At 41.4% G+C, this 19,967-nt stretch overlaps 1 protein-coding gene across 1 annotated transcript in view; it reads left to right on the top strand.

Moving 5' to 3' along the window:
* Window positions 1-19,967, top strand: part of SHTN1 (shootin 1) — a 90,326-nt gene that overhangs the window by 32,587 nt on the left and 37,772 nt on the right. Inside the window, exons 5-10 of the mRNA XM_054729016.1 lie at window positions 4,387-4,555; window positions 6,731-6,828; window positions 8,780-8,861; window positions 11,887-11,981; window positions 15,281-15,427; window positions 17,955-18,108. Of these exons, the coding sequence (XP_054584991.1) occupies window positions 4,387-4,555; window positions 6,731-6,828; window positions 8,780-8,861; window positions 11,887-11,981; window positions 15,281-15,427; window positions 17,955-18,108 (745 nt within the window). The remainder of the gene's footprint in view (window positions 1-4,386; window positions 4,556-6,730; window positions 6,829-8,779; window positions 8,862-11,886; window positions 11,982-15,280; window positions 15,428-17,954; window positions 18,109-19,967) is intronic.

Here is a 19,967-nt window from a genome sequence, read left to right as displayed (position 1 = left end):
GTCAGCCTCCAGCCTGGCATTTCAGGTGATTATTTGTGAAAGCAAAGCGAGGGCATGCGGAAGGTGACCCCCAGAGCTCTGCTGATTGCTTCTAGCTGATGAATTTACCAAGTGTGTAATTTTCTATATTCTGCCTCATCAGAAGTACATTATTATTAAAGAATGTTTTCATCTCTGTCTTATGTGTTTTGGGTTGCGTAAAAGGCATCTGAACCATTTCATCAGAAAATGGACTACAGCAATTTTCACCCAAATTTCATTAGTAATGCCGGCTGCGATTCTTCCCTTTTCCCCCCATCACCTTCCTCTAAAGTATGTCTTTTCATGTGACTGAAATTGTACAAATCTATGTACCTATGTATCTATCTAACATGTATGCATAACAGTATGCTTGCTAGAGGTATCTGCTTAATTGTTTGCATAATGACACTACATTAGAATTCATAAGATATGCAGTCGGAACCTAACTAAGAATATAAATTATGTGTGTGTAGCTTCTCTTCTGTTATTTGTCTGAAGAACACACAGCATTATAGGCCATCCCTTTAAAAACAGAGATAACATGGGTGCTCTCAACGTCTTCTCCACTCTCCTGCCCATCACTGGGGTGCACTGGTCCTTAATACAGAGTGGACTCTCTCTTCCTTTTCTTTTATTTCTTCTTTTGAAACAAGCAGGGAAAATATATTGGGAGCGTACTAAATGCTCTAAGGATGGCCTCTGTATTTTCTCTTGCTATTAACAAGTGTCCCTGTCGCAATACAACACCCAAAGGGAGAACAGCGACTGCCTCTCAGGGCTGGCGGAGTTTATGGAAATCAGTGGTTTGGGCGGCGGTAGACACAGGTGTTATTCCTGGTTATGTCATTTTAGGCATATGCGACTCTGGGCCAGTTAATTGTGTTTCCCATACTGCTGTCTCGTCTTAAATGACAGGATGGACTAGAGTTAGTACTGGAATGAGCATGGGGTAGACTATTCCTTTTTTCACTATGCGCTTGATCCATATAATAATTTTTAAAATTATTTTATCTCCCCCCCCCCCCCACCTTTTTAATTTGACATGTGACTTTGAACAAGAGAATTCACCTCCCCGAGCTACAGTTACCTTGTCCTAAGTGTCAGGATAGAACAGGGTTGATTTCTTTAAGAGTACCCCAGATACACTGACTCTAGGGATGTGGCCCAGGCATGGTGGTTTTGGGTGCCCTGTTTTGATAGAGGTTTTAAACTCTTCTTTCACTTTTTAAAATGTTTTTATTGATTTTTAGAGAGAGAGGAAGGGAGAGGAATAGAGAGCTAGAAACCTCAATGAGAGAGAAACGTCATTGATTGGCTGCCTCCTGCATGCTCCCTACTGGGGATTGAACCCGCAGCCTGGGCATGTGCCCTGACCAGGAATTGAACTGGTGACCTCTTGGTTCATGGGTCAGGGCTCAACCACTGAACCACTCTGGTTGGGCCATTAAATTCTTTTCAGGACAGAACGTTTATCAGGCTATTAAATAGTATTGTGATGGTGGCCTGGGAAGTAATGTATTGAGACCAATTGGCAAAACTTAGTATTTTCTTTTTTTTTTTTTTTATGACAATCCTGGAGGAGGAAAAAAAGGTATAGATAAATACCTTGGTTGAAGAAAACTAGCTGATAAAAGATTTCCAAAGGAAAATTAGCACAAGCTAAACCTCTCTTATTACTAGTAGCTAACACTTGCTGAATTTGTACTATGTCAGTGCTGCATTAAATATTTTATATGTAACATCTCACATTTAATCTTCATATTATGAGATGGAGACTGTTTTTATCCTTAGTTTGCTGATGAGAAAACTGACACTGAAGTATTAGGTTATTCTGGAAGCAGAGGCGATTTATTGTAGAGCTGGCTCTTCCCTCTGCTGTGCTGATTTTATGGAAATGCATGGGAAAGCATTGCATTGCTCTACATCCATGTTTCTCAGTATTGATGTGCATTGGAGCCACCTGGGAAGCTCTGTGCTGGGCCACACCAGAGAGTTTGGTCTGGCGAGGGCCTGTGCATTGGGACTTTTAAAAAGCTCTGTAGAGATTCTGGTGTGCAGAGTTTGGGACCATTTGTTTAAATGTTAGGATGCAGAATTACAAATTAAGTTTTGAGAGTTTTTTTCCCCCCACTTTTTTCTTCAATTGTTTTTTGTGGTTTTTTTTTTTCTAACATTCAGAAAAAAAATGCCTTGCTTGAGAATTGACCAGGACCTTTGAGCCTCTAGAGCAGTGGTTCTCAACCTTTCTAATGCCGCGACCCTTTAATACAGTTCCTCATGTTGTGGTGACCCCCGACCATAAAATTATTTTCGTTGCTACTTCATAACTGTAATTTTGCTACGGTTCTCAACCTGTGGGTCGCGAACCGCTGCTGTAGAGCCTAAGACCATCGGAAAACACAGATATTTACATTACGATTCATTAACAGTAGCAAAATTACAGTTATGAAGTAGCAATGAAAATAATTTTATGGTCGGGGGTCACCACAACATGAGGAACTGTATTAAAGGGTCGCGGCATTAGAAAGGTTGAGAACCACTGCTCTAGAGTTAGGTATGCTGTAGCGTTCATGGTTCAAAGACCACCCCCACCCCAAACAGTGTTGACTTGAATTTTCCATTTTAAGGAAGAGGGGGTGGGAAATCACGGGCCTCCTGATCCTCTGATGTAATCTGGGGAGCTAGAAGCCGGAGCTGTGGGCTGGGGATGGGGAATAAAGGCTGTGTCTGATTCCCTGAATAGATCTCTCCAAGCTTCCCAGGAAGAATCCATGCCATTCAAAACCATTTCTAGGAGATTCTTCCTGATTCCCCAGAGCGGAAGCCCCTCTTGTGCTCCAGAGCAGCTACTTGAGATATACTTAGATTTAATATTATTGGGGAGGAATTAGATCTCCCAGATTGGAATGGGCTGGGCTTTCCTGGGAGGTTCCCTGAGGGAATTCAAATTATGATCATAAATGAAGGGCCAAAGCTAGACAAGTACCGGACTAAACATCTTATTCTGGTGTAAGGTACATAGTAGGGAAGGGCGGTATGCTTTCCAATGAATAATGTTTCTGTTTGTATATCTTTTCAGTATCAGTTATTAATTCAGAACACGTCTTGATGATTAATAGCTCTTACTAAAGGAAATATGTTTGCATTTTAACTAGAAAAACCAATCTTGTCAATACTTTCATGTACTCAAGTAAGAGAAGAGCACTTTTTAGTCTTAAGAAGAGAAAACATCAGCAACACCATGATTTCCTCCTGTGGACTTTGGACCACGGCTACTCTTTGTGTGTGCATTGTACTAACATTTTATATGCACATAAACACATGAGCTAAAAAGGTAATGATAGTTGCATAGCACTAAAAAAGAACTCATTTCTACATTAACGAATAACATATCTCAATGAATTAGGATTCCTTTTCTCTGCTATGAATTCGAACTCTTTATAGAGATAATGGAAACCTATCTTGAACTTCCTTATATTGTGTATCGTTAGAACTCTGTACAGATAGAAACACATATTGAACTGGCTTAATTAAGAAAGAGAAGAAAAAGCTGGGATTTGTTACAGAGGGATTGGAGAATTCCATCCATTCTGTGTGCTAGATGCAGTTCAGGAATGGGCTGGAGGCATGTGGGAAACCCTCTCTCCATTGCTTTTCTCTGCCTCTCTCTACACATCAGCTCCATTTTTGGCTTTGCTACATACAGACCGCCTTCCTCTCTTCCTCCATCCAGTAGTGGAATGTGGTCACAAATAGCTTCTGTACATCCAGACCTATGGAAAGAAGCTCATCTCTCTGATCCAGCCTCCAGATTTCTAGAGAAGGGGTCCAGCTGGCCAAGCTTGGGTCCTGAGCCTAATCCCTGGTCTGAGTAGCTATGGCCAAAGAGATAGGATGTGTTTTGGGGTCTGAGGCTGCTCCCATAGGAATCGCGTGGAACAGTGAAGAGTAGTGGCAGAAAAGGGGAATGCTGGGCAAACAGACCTTTAAAAAGTGTTCACAGCACAGCAACAAAGAAAACATTTGCTTGAAATTAAGTGCCTTACTTAAGACAATCAAACTGATATTGGGCTTAATCTGTGCTGGTGTTTGATCTTAATTCCTCTTATATTTCTTGTCAGTGATAACTAGCATTCTCACATGCTGCTGGCTGTAACCCAGGCATCAGGTCTTACTTAAAGCAATGACTTTATTATTAAAAGTGTAAATAAAAGCCTTATTTCATGAGTCTTCTAGTTGTTATTTCCTGCTGTGAATGTTGATGAGTATGTCAGACAGAAGTGCCCTTGACTTGTCTGTTGTTTAGAAACCCAAGATAACTCATTTGACTGCTGTTAAAATAACTGTTTTTACATTTTGCCTTAGCTGAATAAAGAAAACAAGACGTTGAAAAGAATCAGCATGTTATACATGGCCAAGCTGGGACCAGATGTAATAACGGAAGAGATCAACATTGATGATGAAGAACCAACTACGGATCCCGAGGCTACTGCTGAGCCGTGTGTCTCAGTGCAGTGCCAGAAGCAAATCAAAGGTGGGACTCGTGGCTTAAATTATTGAGCTTGTTTTTGATAATGTTTCTCACCCCTGGTTGCACATTGGAATCACATGAGAACTTTAAGAAATACCGATGTCTGGGTTTTACCTTGAGAAGATTCTGATTTAAGTCTCCTAAAGTGGAGCGTGGGTGCAAGTCAAGATAGGCTGTCACTTTTGTGTTTCATGAGTTGCTTTCTTGTTTGGGACGAGGCACTTCTAAAAACATTGTCCTGACAAACAGCCCAGTTGTCTATAAACGTCTTAAGAGTAGGGACTATATGTTAAGATATTTTTGGTGAAATTCTAATGAAGTGAAAGAGTGAATAAAAGTATCTTTAGTCAACAGCTCCTGGTTGTGGTTCTCTGTTGGAATCTTCGGGGAAGATTCCTCCCCAAATTGCTTCATCTGTGCCCTCAAAGAACGTGTCATCGGATTCAGGCAGCGAGCTGTACGCAGTACGCAGTAGGAAAAAACTGTGTTGATTAGCAAGAAGTGCTGTTAGGCAAGGTCACATGATGCATCTATTAGATACACATTTATTTTATTCATATATACATTGTGTGTGTGAAAGACGTCAAAAAGCAGATTTTGGTTTAATAACTAGTGGGGGACTTGAAGTTAGTGCACACCTCAGAAGCAATACTTGTTAGCTTGATAGGCAACTCTTCAGTTGGAAGTTTAAGGAGAAAGTACAGTCAGCTCCATATCAGTGGGTTCTGCATGCGTGGATTTAACCAATGGCAGATAGAAAATATTTGGCGGGGCGGGGGCCGGGGGGGCGGAATGTTATGTTGTTGCTGACAGGTACAGTGTAGTTCGACCTAAGAGGGTTGCATTTGTACTGACTATGTACAGAGCTTTTTTCTTAAACAACACAGCATAAGAACTATTTACATAGCATTTACATTGTATGAGATATTATATCTAGAGATTATTTAAAATGTACAGGAGGATGTGCTTAGGGTGTGTGCAAATACTATGCCATTTTATATAAAGGAGTTGAGCATTCGCAGATTTTGCTATCTGAAGGGGTCCTGGAGCCAGTTTTTGTGGATACCCAGGGATGGCTGTCTAGAGAAAGTCATCTTTAACTGACGCTCCACTCCCTTAACCTGGGACAAAATAATATTTACGTTGGTGAGGAAAGAGGGAGGAAGGTTCAAGGATTTTCTTTTGTCCACAATCCTCCCTTCTGTTGGGTCTTGAACAGTGTGATCTCTTGTTCTTCCTTCAGGAGTGGCCAGCCAGTAGAGAGAGTGATTTTGAAATAAGTCTCTGAGAACTCCTTCAAGCTGGGTTCGTGCAAAAAGTTTGATTTAACTTATAAATAACCACATAGCGGGTTTCTTACTGTCCTGGCAGGAGGGTAAGAAATTAAGAGCAGTTCAAAACTCAGTGGCAAAACCAGAAGCCTGGGTATAAATTTGAGGACCCTGTGCTAATCCGTGTATATGTTTTTTTAACATTTGAGTGGCGGAAGTAACTTTAATCGCCCACCAGAGGCTTTTGCACTTACAGTCACTAATATTTCCGTTCCAGTAACACAGTTTTCATTAGATCCCAGTACTAGCAAATATGAAATAAATTAAGAAACAAAACACCCACAACTCTGGAGAGAAAATTACTAGAATTAACCCTTTTCAAATAGGTTATATTTTGAGTCAGTTCAAATAATGTTTAAGGGCTATAAATTGGCAGAGAATCAGGATTTTTCTTCAAATCAAAATCTCCAAATTATTAACTGCCCAGTTGTTTATATTGTATTGTGACAAGAGCCCATGGCCGTTATAAAATAAAAAAAGGAATTACTGCAATGCCTTAATTTATTTTGCTGAAAGCTTAAACAATTTTGCTTCTGAAATGCCAGATCGTTTTCTTGAATGTGGGTTTGCTGGAATGCAAAGAAAACATGATCTGGTACATTTAACACAGTGAGTTTGCCTGATATAAAGTTCTTAATAACCATGGCTGTGTTGGGGGGGCTTGGAAGCGAGATTTCCATCATCCTTTGCTTCTCCATTTTCCTTTTAATTGTTAAATGACCTTGACCATGCACTGCCCATGGGCTGGCATTTTCAATTCTTCGGACAAGATTGATTTCCTCTTTTAAAAATACATTTATTTGTATACGTGTCCCCTCATTTTTTTTTTTTTCCTTTAAAAATGCAGAACTTCGGGATCAAATTGTATCTGTTCAGGAGGAAAAGAAGATATTAGCCGTCGAACTGGAAAATCTCAAGAGCAAACTTGCGGAAGTAATCGAAGAAGTATGTATCTTGGGCCTGAAAGGCCAGGCCTTTGGTGTTTTCGAGGTGTTTGGGGACGAGCCATGTTAAAAATTGCCCTTGGAAGCCGATGCCTGACATGTGAACCAAGTACCAGTTCTGATCTGCTCCCCACATACCAAAAGGTGTGGAAAGTAAGATCATGAGCATTCATATACCCACTACCTAGCTTCATACATAAAACACGGAAGTAGCCCTAAGTGTTCTCAGTTGCCCCTCAGACTTCACTACAGGAGGCAGATTTGTGAGAGTGGTGTCTTGAGTTTAAGTCAGACACTTGATCACCGCGGGTGAAGAAGTGTCTGCTTCTCCAGTGAATGGCTGGCTCCACTGGGAAGGGCTGTCCCCATGTACCTCCATCACAGGCCCATGTGCCAGGGGGTAGAATGGTTCAAGTAGGTGTTTGGAGAAACTTCTTTTTCCTTGTCACTTGTCTTCAAGAGGAGTACACAATTGCCTTTCTTTGCACGAGGCTTCAAGCATCTGCCTTTGCAATCTCGACTTGACGTCTGTCAGTGGTTCTCAGATCCTGTAGCCCAGAGCTTCCCAGTCGATGTGCTGTAGCCCCTTGATAGCCCTCCGAGGGCTGACAAGGGGGGCGGGGTGTTGATCCCCTTCAGCGAGCAGCCTCCTCCAGTTACCTCAGTTCCCAGACACGTGCTGTCACTTTCTTAAGGGCCGTCATGGGAAAGAGGCTGGGAAGCAGTGCCCACCAACCGGGTGCTCTCGTGGATTGTGGCGACACCTCCGAATGAATGGGGAGAAGGACGATGGCATTTTGGAAATAGCATTCCTGGTGGCCATGTTATGCCAGTTACTAATTGAAACCAAAATAAAAAATAGAGCTTACACCCAAAGAAATCAGTTCAGAGACGCTCCGAAGTCCTGCTGGACTCGGAGGCCCCTTCCGGACCGCGGTCTTGGTTTGTTTCGTGAGGGTAACCACAGGAGAGAGTCAGGAAACGCGTTCTGATGCACGCCAGTCCTCAGTGACGATTATCGGGGATCCTCTCCCTGCCACTGAGAGGTGGGGTCGGAAGCCATGTCAGAAGTTGTTTTTGTTAGGACTGTTTCAGACACTTGGAAAATACTAAAAACGAAATAATGAACATCAGTGTGCCTACAACCTGGCTTAATACATAAAACATGAAAGTAGTGTTGAAACTGTGGTGTCTCTCTCTCTTCCTCTCTCTCTCTCCCCTCAATTGCATTTCCCCAAACTAGCCACTCTTCTGAACTCTAGTTGTATCTTGGCAATGCATGCACTGACATTTGTACTACAATTCATAGCACTTTGAGTGTTTTAAAACCATATTCACACCCCTGCATTTTTAATTCCACAAAGTGGAATTTGAGATTTATCTGCTTTGATACATGTAGCTTTACATTTTTTTTTTAAACTATCTATGATATTCTCTTCTCCTATTGATAGATGCCAACAGTTATTTCAGAAGTTTTGGGGGAATATTATCATATGTATTCTATTTAAGCCAACAGTCATCCAAGTTGAAAATATTTTTTATTTCAAAAATTCATGGATGTTTTACTTAAGCCAAATAGCATCAACATTTAAAATAAATACCAACATTGAGTACTGGCTCTCTAAATGACTCATGTATTTTCCAAGTGCTCTCTAGTTGGATTTTCGCATTAAAACTATGAACCATTCACACTGGCCACTTAGAGCACTACCATGTGTGGGGCCCATGCCAAGGCCATTATACAGCCTCTGCAGTTGTCCATCCTACCTGAAGTCGCTACCTTCGAGGCTCTGCGAAGAGCTGCAATAAAAGCCTACGCAGCGAGGCCAATCACTACTTTACAGTGTTAGTTTCTTGTGGAACATTGAACAGCAACTTGAGTGTCACACGTCGCCATGTGTCCTATCTTACAGCTGTGGGTGCTTTCTCCCCTCACAATCTCACGTTTCTAGGTAAATAAAGTGAAGCAAGAAAAAGATGCTCTGAATTCCGAAGTCCTTGAGCAGAGGAAAGTCTTAGAAAAATGCAATAGAGGTATGTGTTTCCACTCTTAGTTTCTCAAGCACATGTGTAATGCATTTTGTAGACATAGGTTTCGGGTTGTTTATACCTGTGCCTAAAGGTTCTTGCAGCAAGAATTGTCTCCTGTTCTCCTGTACTGTGTTCTCCTAACTTAGAGCAAGGAGATGCTCTCATTTCGATTTTACCCCCCCCCCCCCCCCCCCACCCCCACCACACACACACACCCCGCTTTTGAGTCTTGGGACATTTATTTAAGAAACACAAGGCCCGCTCATTTTGAAACTCAAAACCCAAGAGAGTGGGCTTACTATGGTTTTGTCCCCCTTTTTTTTACCTTCTTTCTGAGTTCAGAAACTGCAACACTAAAAGCAAATCTTTCAGACCCAGGGTCGCCCCTCTTGTTCATGGGATTTCTCCATCTTTGCATTATTCATGACTTGAGATTTTTGAATAAGGAACCTTGTAGTTAAGTGTGTGGGGGGGGATGCACGCCATTGTGACATCGCCTCAGCTCTTTCCACCTTTCAGAAGACAGAAATAGTGTAGAAGCCCTGGCCGGCTTGGCTCAGTGGATGGAGTGTCGGCCTGCAGACTGAAGGGTCCCAGGTTTGATTCCGGCCAAGGGCACCTGCCTGGGTTTCTGGCTTGATCCCCAGTGGGCGATGTGCAGGAGGCAGCCGATCAATGATTCTCTCTCATCATTGATGTTTCTATCTCTCCTTCTCCCTTCCTCTCTGAAATCAATGAAGAAATATATTTAAAAAAAAAGAAAAGAAATAGTGTAGAAGACGTTCTAGTCTGGATGCACCATGCTAGAAAGAGGGTTCCACAGTGGTTAGCATGTGGATCTTGCCTTCAGAGAGAGCTCCCCCCCCCTTCCAGGGAGGGGCAGAGAGATTATATAATAAATATATGACTAGAACCAAACTCATTGCTTTCAGAACCCAGGGAAGAAGGAGCAGGTGAACTTCACTTCATATTATAGTGTGCTGGACGCAGAAAAGCGAGTCAATTATCCTGTCCCGGGCTTCAGACAGTTGTAGTAGAATCTTCTTTGTTCTCCTCATGAAATTTCTCCTTTAAATCGGTTTGAAAAATAACCCAGGGGCCTGTAATTCACATCCCAAACCACCTCTTTTATTGCTTTCCTCGAGCAAGACTATTCGTTTTTCCCCTGAGTAGGCAGTAGATTCACTGAGTACAGAGTCTGAAATTCTATGTCATTACACAGCAAACCAGTCCTTAGTCAGTTAGGACTGAGTGCCCCGGCGGAACATGGTTGGAAAGCAGCCATTAGGGGAGCCTTTGAAAAGATTGTGTGGATGGACTGGCTCGGGATCAAAAGAGCTTCACCACAAGCAGGTGGAGAGACCGGAGCCATATCTGTCTACGTCGCGCAATGGCTTCGTCCCTCCCCCGTCTTGTCTCTGTCATCGTTTCACAGGATAGAGCACAAAAGGTCATAAAGTGTCATCGCTTTGCTCGTCTTTCACACCATCTTCCCTTGGGAGACGTCTGTCCTATCGTGACTTTAATGCCAAGCTCTGCCTCTGGGCCCAAGTGGACCCCAGGCGTTCTCTCTCTCTTCTTTGTGAACATGGAGAACACTTGAACATAACTTACATCTGTTTTTCTTTTTATTTAGCTTGTGTACTTTTCTTTTGGGGGAAAGTTATAGATTCACGACAGAAAAAAGGGAAAAAGAAAACAAAACAAAACACAACTCTCAGTCTTTCCAGTGCAGTGAACAGCACTGTTAACATACAGAATATACATCTTAGTGTATTTTCTTCCCATCTTCAAAAGCCCGGACATCCATTAAATTGTTAGCTATGTTTACAACATCCCTGGAAGACAAAATACCAGCAAAAGGAGTTTCTGTTTACCCATTAGTACCTTCCGAGCCCCCGAACAGCCTTCTCTACTCAGTCTCTCCCTTGGGTTTTTATCATTTCTTTTACTTATAGTTTTGCCAAATATGTATGTGTCCCCAGACAGCATATTGTTTAATCTTGCGTGTTGTGAACTTTATAAAATGGCATATTTTCGCCCATGTGCCTTTTCAGCTTCGTGTTTGTGAGGTTCGTCCATGGTGAGGGGCTCTGCCGTGGTGTTTATTTTCACGTGCTTATCGTATTTCATTCAAAGTCTACACCAGGATTCATTTATCCAATATCCTATTGGTAGATATTTGAGGGGTGTTTTTTTTTCCAGTGTTTTACTGTTCCAAGTCATGCTGTTATGACAATTCTTATTGTCCCCTGGTGCACATGTCTAAGAGTTTTAGCAAGATATATGATAAGTGTAAAATGTTATCTTTATTTCACCACCTAAGGCCAAATTTCTTTTTAAGTAGATCTATAGGTTTACACCCCTGTTAGCCATCTATTTGTTCCCTATCATCTCCAGACTCGATGTGTACTTTTAATTTTTGCCAGTTGCCTCTTTGGTGAGTCTAAAAAGGTATCTGTGTTTTTACTTCGTGTTTCCTTGGTTACTAATAAAGATGAGTATTTTCCACGTGTTTATGGGCCTTTTATATGTGTCCTCTTCTATGAAATGCCTTGTGGATGTGTTTAGAATGTGGCTTTTATAAAACAAAAATGAACTCTTTAAAATGTCATGAATGTCTTTCTCTATCCAATAAGCATGCTTCTGCAATATAATTTTGATGGCAGAATAACATTTCTTGTACATAGCAGACTTCACTGATCCTTCCATGCTAGGCCATCTAGATTATTTTACTTCTTTCAGCAACAATGCAGAGAGCAGCCCTGCCACTAAATCTCCGTATATGTTCATCAGTTATTCTCTTAGGAGAATAAATGCATTCCTAAAAGTGGAATTGTTGAGTCAAAGGGTATGAATAATTTTAGATTTCGATTCACATTGCCCTCCAAAAGGCTTTATCATTTTATATTCCAACCAGCAATGGTTGCGAGTGCTGTAGAAAGAATCTTTTAAACACTATTTTTCATCCATATTCCTGATGATCTGGGTGACATGTTGTCTGTTTTCCTTTCCTTGTCTTCTTAAGTGTCCATGCTAGCAGTAGAAGAGTATGAGGAGATGCAGGTGAACTTGGAACTAGAGAAGGACCTTCGGAAGAAAGCAGAGTCGTTTGCACAAGAGGTAAGTATCTTGTAGAGACCTCGTTTTTAAATGTTTATTTCTTAAAGATCTTTGTAGATCACACATCAGAATAATTTTTTTAGGTTGAGTAAGAACTTACACCTTTGAATGAAGGATCAGCTGATTTAGGGAGGCAGCTACGGAATTGTCTCAAGTTCACTGAACTTGGTATCTGAAGATCTGGGTTCAGATTTTGGCATGTCAGTCAGTTACTGGTTTACATGACCTTAAAGCAACCCTTTAGCCTCTTGGGGCTTCACTTTCACCACAGATAACCAAGTGAATTATCTGATGATACCCGGATAACCAAGTGGATTTTAAATGGCATGTTTTTTCAAAGGTATTTTGTAAACTCTAAAATGCTACCTGGAGGGCTCTGGCTGGTTTGGCTTAGTGGATAGAGCGTCGGCCTGTGGACCAAAGGGTCTCAGGTTCAATTCCAGTCAAGGAAACTTACCTTGGTTGCAGGTCCCTCCCCAGCCCAGGCCCTGGTCAGGGCTCCTGCAGGAGGCAACCAATCGATGTGTTTCTCTCACATTGATGTTTCTCTCTCTCTTCACTCTCCCTAAAAATCAATGGAAAAATATCCTCGGGTGAGGATTAAGCAAAAAAAAAAATAAAATGCTACATAGAGGAAAGAAATTATATTTAGGGACACTTGTAACTTGTGATGGAAGGTCCAGCTTGAGGACTTGTGTAGGTTTCAAATAGCCTTACGCATCTAGGTTACCTCTCCGTGTACCATCTCAAGTAGCAGTACCGTGCTGCTCTCCAGTGCTCTCATTGTGTGAGTTGATGCCTCTACTTGCTGTGGAACGTTGCCATGTTGTACACCCATTGTCTCAGCCTTTCACCAGAGCAATGATGTTCCTCTCATGTTAGAGATAAGCTTCGAGCTTCTCGTGTTCGGCTTACCTTGGTTGCCAGGTAGCCCTTTGGTATCCTGTGGCTCTGGGACTGGTTTCCAGGGAAATAATGAGGTACCAGTTGGCTGAACCCTAACAAGGATGGAGAGCTGATCTGCAGGAGAGTTCCATCCTGGAGAAACCTTTTTGAACCTGTGTACGTACTGTACTGTAGGTTGAAGGGAAGTAGCCAAGGAAATGTAAAACACTCTTAGGTGTAAGTGTCTGTAGCGGAGAAAGAAGACAGAGCATGGGGTTATGCAAATGACATTTGAAAATCGGATTATGGTTTTGCGCGGGAGTCGTGCTGTGCTAGAAGGTAGCTGGGCTAGCAATGAACTCCATGCAAGAAGATTAGCCCAAGAAGATTTGATTTGAAATGTTATGATTCATTTTATTCAGAGAGTTTAATGAAAGGTGAGCAAATAATGTTCTCTTATTACTTGGAAGAAAGGGAAAAGAATTGGAGTGTGTCAGAGCCCTTTGGGAAAAGCTGCAGCAATAGAAATAATGGAACTAAATAAACAGTCGAGGGGGAGGGAGTGTAGAGATCACATGAAGATGCCTCCATTGTGACACTGAAAATGTTGGCTGATTTTGACCTGAATGCCAGGGTCTTACTTTGAGGGACATTTTCAGTTTTCCATCTGTTGTTTGTAGAGTGGTGTTCAAAGAAAACATGAAGGCCATGCAGTAGCAGAGAGGATCGATGAGAGAAGCAAGATTTCACTAAGGATATGAAAACAAATGGTGTTCTGCCATCCCAGAGTGAGGAGACACACTTTCGAGGAGGGATATGAAGAGCCGTGGCACTTATGTCACCCTAGCACCATGGTCGGCAAACCTCGGCTCGCGAGCCACCTCGGCTCTTTGGCCCCTTGAGTGTTCTAACACCACTTCTTCAAAATAGACTCACCCAGGCCGAAAACCGACTTCTGCGCATGGGCCACGAAGTTTCAATCGCACTGTACGTGCGCACTCGCACGTGGTATTTTGTGGAAGAGCCACACTCAAGGGGCCAAAGAGCCGCATGTGGCTCGCGAGCCGTGGTTTGCCGACCACTGCCCTAGCATAAACACTTGCAGTGGTGCTCAGTGATTTTCCAGCATCTAGATTTGATCTGCACAATAGTGAGAAGAGAACTATTTTTTAAGATAAAGCTAGATTAGAACCAGGATATCTTCCCTTTTAATGGTTTACAAATTCTCAGATTTTTAACAGATAACTGCTGCTTGCCCTAACTGGTTTGGCTTAGTGGATAGAGCACTGGCCTGCGGACTGAAGGGTCCCAGGTTCGATTCCGGTCAAGGGCATGTACCTTGGTTGCAGGCACATCCCCAGTAGGGGGTGTGCAGGAGGCAGCTGATCGATGTTTCTCTCTCATCGATGTTTCTAACTCTCTATCCCTCTCCCTTCCTCTCTGTGAAAAATCAATAAAATATATATTTTTTAAAAAAGATTACATGACTTAGTTTAAGCAGATGTACTGCTGTCTTGCATTTTGTGCTTGTGCAGTCAGCAAACATTTTATTAAACCAGACACTGCTGATCGTGGGAATATAATGGTGAAGAAGGCAAATAGGATCTCTGCCCTTGGGAGCCTACTGTCTGGAGACTTAGAAATGAAATTTTAAAGTTCATTTACTTTATATATTTAATTACAAAAGGAATAGATACATATATGCCTTGTAAAAAATACAAACAATTCTCAAATGCATAAAGTGAAAAATGAAAGTTTCTTCCCCACTCCTACTCCTACTTGTCTATTAAAAAAAAAAAAAAGTGCCCTAGCTGGTTTGGCTCAGTGGATAGAGCGTCAGTCTGTGGACTGAAGGGTCCTGGGTTCAGTTCTGGTCAAGGGCACAAGCCTGGATTGCAGACTCCATCCCCAGTAGGGGGCGTGCAGTAGGCAGCGATCAATGATTCTCTCATCATTGAAGTTTCTATCTCTCCCTCCCTCTCTGAAGTCAGTAAAAATATATTAAAAAATGATAATAAATAAAAAGCAAAAATGTGACCATCCATTTTGGATACAACAATTCCATGTCAAGATGGTGACGCATCAGGGATTCGAGCCTCCCTAGTCTAGAAGAATCCGCTAACAGCCTCTGTTCCAGTAATACTAATACTACTGCTAGTATTAATGGCTTTTAAAGCCATAACACAATATTAAAAATGGCTCCGTTATTGTACCTTGTTGGGGCAAGGGTAAAGGTTCTGAAGATTGTATAAACGTTATGAATGAAATCATGGCAACCATTACTTCTAAAACCATTATACTGTGTAGCATTCAGAAAATTTCGATAAAAACTCCATCACTTTCCTTGTGCTCAAGTTTCTGTTGAGATATGTGAGATTGACTGGTATAGACATGTTCGTAATTAACTTCTGCAGATGTTCATTGAACAAAACAAGCTAAAGAGACAAAGCCACCTGCTGCTGCAGAGCTCTGCTCCTGACCAACAGCTTTTGAAAGCATTAGATGAAAATGCAAAACTCACCCAGCTCCTTGAGGAAGAGAGGATTCAGCATCAACAAAAGGTAACAGATTTTCTTCTGGAGTCTTAACACACACACACACACACACACACACACACACACACACACACACACACTTAAAATGAGAAGAGTTGGTCTGGTCACTTCGAGTTCCACATTTTGCCTTACTAAGTTACCAAATCTGTCATTTTTACCTTTTAGAAAAACAACCACCACCAAATGAACTTAATTTAGTGGCCAACAAAAATGTATAGTGCATTATTGTAGACTTGAAACTGTCCCAAAGGCCAGAAGAAGGGAGGAAAAGAGATACAACTTGAGAAGAGCTTGGATTATGCATCTAACGCACCCTTTGTTGGATTGCGTTTTGGGGAGACCGTGTGCACCCGGAGAGTATTAGTCTCCGGGAGCCTGTGGGAGGGCAAATAGGTTTTACTCAAAGAGGGAGGAAAAGTCCTTGCTGGTAGTAATCGTTTGCTTGGAGAAAATTTCTGATTTTGTAAACTTGCACAAATGTGTATGTTTAAAGGCTTCCTAAGTGGTTATTTCCGTTTGAGTGGAGCCGTTCCAGCTAGCACCGCCTACCTGGGTGTGCTGGGCAGAAAGGTTAGTCAGCGTGGCAGGCGAGGGGGGTCGAGGAGGGGGAGAGGCCAAGAGCTAGAACAATGGCTTTCAAGTGAAAGAAACCACTTCAGAAAAATTATGTCAATATTTAGCCTGCTTACAGTGTACCTAGTTTGTGAAGGAAAGGCTGTTAGCTGCTATTCATGATCATTTGTCAAAGTGTCTTTAAGGAACAATACTGACATTTATCCTTGAAAATTTCTGAAGATTTCAAAAGGTTGGACATGAGGTAGGGTTGAGACCCGCCCCCGCCCCCCCACCCCCCCACCCCAATAAGAGATGCTGGGCCCTAGCTGGTTTGGCTCAGTGGCTCTGCGGACTAAAGGCTCTGTGTTCGATTCCACTAGGGGGCATGCAGGAGGCAGCCGATCAATAATTCTCCTCATTGATGTTTCTCTCTCTCTTTCTCTCTCTCTCTCTCTCTCTCTCTCTTCTCTCCCTCTCCCTTCCTGAAATCAATAAAAATAAATATATTTAAAAAATAAGAGATGCTGGTATATGCATAGAGAATGGGAGGGAAACAATCTTTTTTGTCTCCATATGCAGGATTACCATCCTATATACTAAAAAGCTAATATGCAAATTGTCCCCTCGATTGGGAGTTCAACCAGGGGGTGGGGCCGGCCCGTCAACCACCCATGGCCCCTCTCCCAGGCCAGCCTGTGTCCGATTGGCCCCCCCACCCCAATCGGAGCAGGCCGGCGGATCCCACCCGTGCACGAATTCGTGCACCGGGCCTCTAGTTTTAAATAAAGAGAGAATAAAAGAATGCTTTTTTTATTTAGCTCATCCTGGAATTTTTTTGGTTCTGGAAAAGTCCTGCTACTTGCAGTTAACTCATTCAGTAAATGATGCATACCTAGAATCTATTGAATTGAACTGAGATGTGGGACTAAATTGTTATATATGTACCTTATTGGGGTAGGGGGGAGAGGCTGAAGATCAGATAAAATTTATGAATGAAATAATAGCAGTCATTACTTCCAAAACTTAATACTACACCATACAGATATTCTGGATAAGATTTCATGTATATGGTTTACAAAGTATATCTTACCTGTCTGTAAGTCCACTTGGAGATCCAGAAATTTTTAAACCCAGCTGTATTGTTTTTACAATTATAAAGATAACATGTTCCTTCGAATAAACAAATTTTTAAAATACAGAAAAAGTTAAAGAAAATTAAGATTACCCAAGAATCTCATATTTTGGTGCTTATCTACACTTTATGTAGATATATACTTTTATGAATACAGTTTAAATGGAATCATACCATGCATTCTGTTCTGTAACCTTACTTTTGAAATTATTAATATGTCTTCCCGTGTCAGTGTATAGTGAGCTATGTGATTTTAAATGGTTGCATAGTATTTCATTTAATGAACACTTCAGAATTTACTAAATCAATAATATTGGCAGACATTTAGATTATTTCCAATTATTTCCTGTTACAAAGTATACTTTAGAGAATACAATTTGGACACTTGTCTTATTTTTTTAAAACAAATTCTAAAAGTAGCATTACTGAATCAGAGCCCTTCTGCCTCTTCCCCTTCCCTCTCCTCCTCCTCCTTCACCTTCTCCTCCTTCTTTTAAGGATTTTGATGCTTGTTACCAAATTGTTCCCCCAGAGCTCTTTGAAAATGGGTATGAAGGTATTCATCTGTTTTAAATGAAATTTTTAGGTATGGTCTTACTTTTTTGACTCGAAAGTTAAAAATTAAATTTTCGGGGATATCGGTGTCCAGTAAACTCATATTGAATCAAATAGCCGATAATGATTTTAAGTATTATCTGTGTCCCAGAATTTTTATAGTTTTTAAGATGGATTGGAATCTCTTTGCTATGAATTTGCAAAGTAAATGGGAAACATTTTTTTTTCCTTTATTTTCCTGGACACGGGAGAAACTTTATCCCTCCATAAAAGTCTGTTTATAACTTACAGGTCAAAGAATTAGAAGAACAGCTAGAAAATGAAGCACTCCACAAAGAGATACACAACCTCAAACAGCAACTGGAGCTGCTAGAAGAAGATAAAAAAGAACTGGAACTGAAGTATCAGAATTCGGAGGAGAAAGCCAGAAATTTAAAGCATTCCGGTAAAAGCGTGGAGTAGGCTACTATGTCTTATTGTTCATCTGTGAATCTCTCAGGCCCCGTACAAAACCTGGCATATAGTTAGTCCAGAACGTTTACTGAATGCTATGAAAACGCCAAGACTCACTTTTACATTCCTTTCTTTCTACGTCTTGCTATTCAGTAGTAGAATGGCCTTTGTAATTAAATGATTCACAAATATTTAGACTTCTTTTTGGACTCAGAGCTGTTGTGAGCATCACACAGAATTAAGAACAAAGATACCATTAATATGGGAAGGCCCCAATTCCAGCATTTCTCGGCTTCAGCTACGAGTGTTCATTAAGTACTTATTTTGTTCATTTTATGAATACATTTTCAGGGTACATTTTAAAAAAGAATTAAACTTTTTTAGATTCATACCACCTTCATCTTTGGTGTCTAATTATACCCTTGAAATAATACTTACAGTATCACACCTAACAATAAAATGGGCAACAATATATGTATTAAATGGAAAACTTTTAAAACACCAGGGGATACTGAAATCAAAAGGATCTATTCATTCAGTTCTCGAAAGCTGAACAGGAATGTGTGAGTTGGATTACGGCACAGGGATAAGTAGTAAGTTTCCGTTGGAAGGTCGGTCATTTAAGGAGGCGGGTTGTTTCCTTTATAACAGCTTCAATATTCACTTCAGATATTTTGGGTTCATTTTATACTAGAATTTTGAAATCTGTCCAGAAGAACTAAGTTGACTTTCCTCCTTTAAAACAATATTCAATGCTCTGTAATCCACGATGAAAATGAATTACAGTTTATTTTTTAAAATTGATCTAACATTAAGAGCTATTCCATTCTTTTTGGTGAATATCAGAGCAGCCGGTAGTAGAAAGCCATCTGTCTTTATTATAAGAGGAGGGGCAGACAGAGAGACTTGACATTCAGTTTTGAACATGTGCTGTTTTCTACTGTGTGTACCCAGGCATACCCTAGGGCGCTGTAAGAAATATGGAAGAGCCCGGCTGGTGGCTCAGTGGTTGAGCGTGGACCTATGAACCAAGCGGTCACAGTTCCATTCCCAGTCAAGGGCACATGCCTGGGTTGTGGGCTCCATCCCTAGTGGGGGGCATGCGGGAGGCAGCCGATCAATGATTCCCTCTCATCATTGATGTTTCTGTCTCCCTCTCCCTTCCTCTCCGAATCAATAAAAATATATTTAAAAAAAGAAAGAAATATAGAGGAGAAGAAACCATGCCTTTTTTCCTGAGAAACTCGGATTCCCTTTGGAGGGACACATGGAATGTGGGAGAGCTTGGCCCACGCCGCTGACTTAAGTGTTGCGAGTAAAAACAGGAGGACACACCGTCGGGGGTCCGGTCAGTGTGGCAGGTGGAATGGCTGTGGACACAGCTCTTCCTGAGAGCGCACAGTACTCGGCACCTGGAGCCCTTAGAGCCCCCGGTAGAGGTGTTGGCATCCGGGATGGAAATGTCAGTTCTGCTCCTTGAAGTCAGGAACGGTGTCTGGAGCAGCCCCAGTAGGCCCTTCCACGTGGTTGGTGCTTAGTAAACGCCTCTGTCATGAATGACTTGCGTGAACTGAATGAATACCTTATATTCCCAGAATGCTCTTCAGAAGAGCAACCAGTTTCTGAGCCACAGACACTGGAGAGTGTGAGTCTGGTTAACACCAAGAACACGAAGACTTGCAGTTCTTTTTTTATTTTATTTTATTTATTTATTTATTTATTTTATTTATTTATTTTATTTTATTTTATTTTATTTTATTTTATTTTATTTTAATTTTATTGTTTAAAGCAGGCGTCCTCAAACTACAGCCCGCGGGCCACATGCGGGTGTTTTTGCCATTTTGTTTTTTT

This window comes from Eptesicus fuscus, chromosome 17 (genome assembly GCF_027574615.1).
Source record: "Eptesicus fuscus isolate TK198812 chromosome 17, DD_ASM_mEF_20220401, whole genome shotgun sequence".
Lineage (NCBI taxonomy): Eukaryota > Metazoa > Chordata > Mammalia > Chiroptera > Vespertilionidae > Eptesicus > Eptesicus fuscus.
The sequence above is the reverse complement of the archived record's forward strand: the minus strand, read 5'-3'. Positions and strand labels throughout refer to the sequence as shown.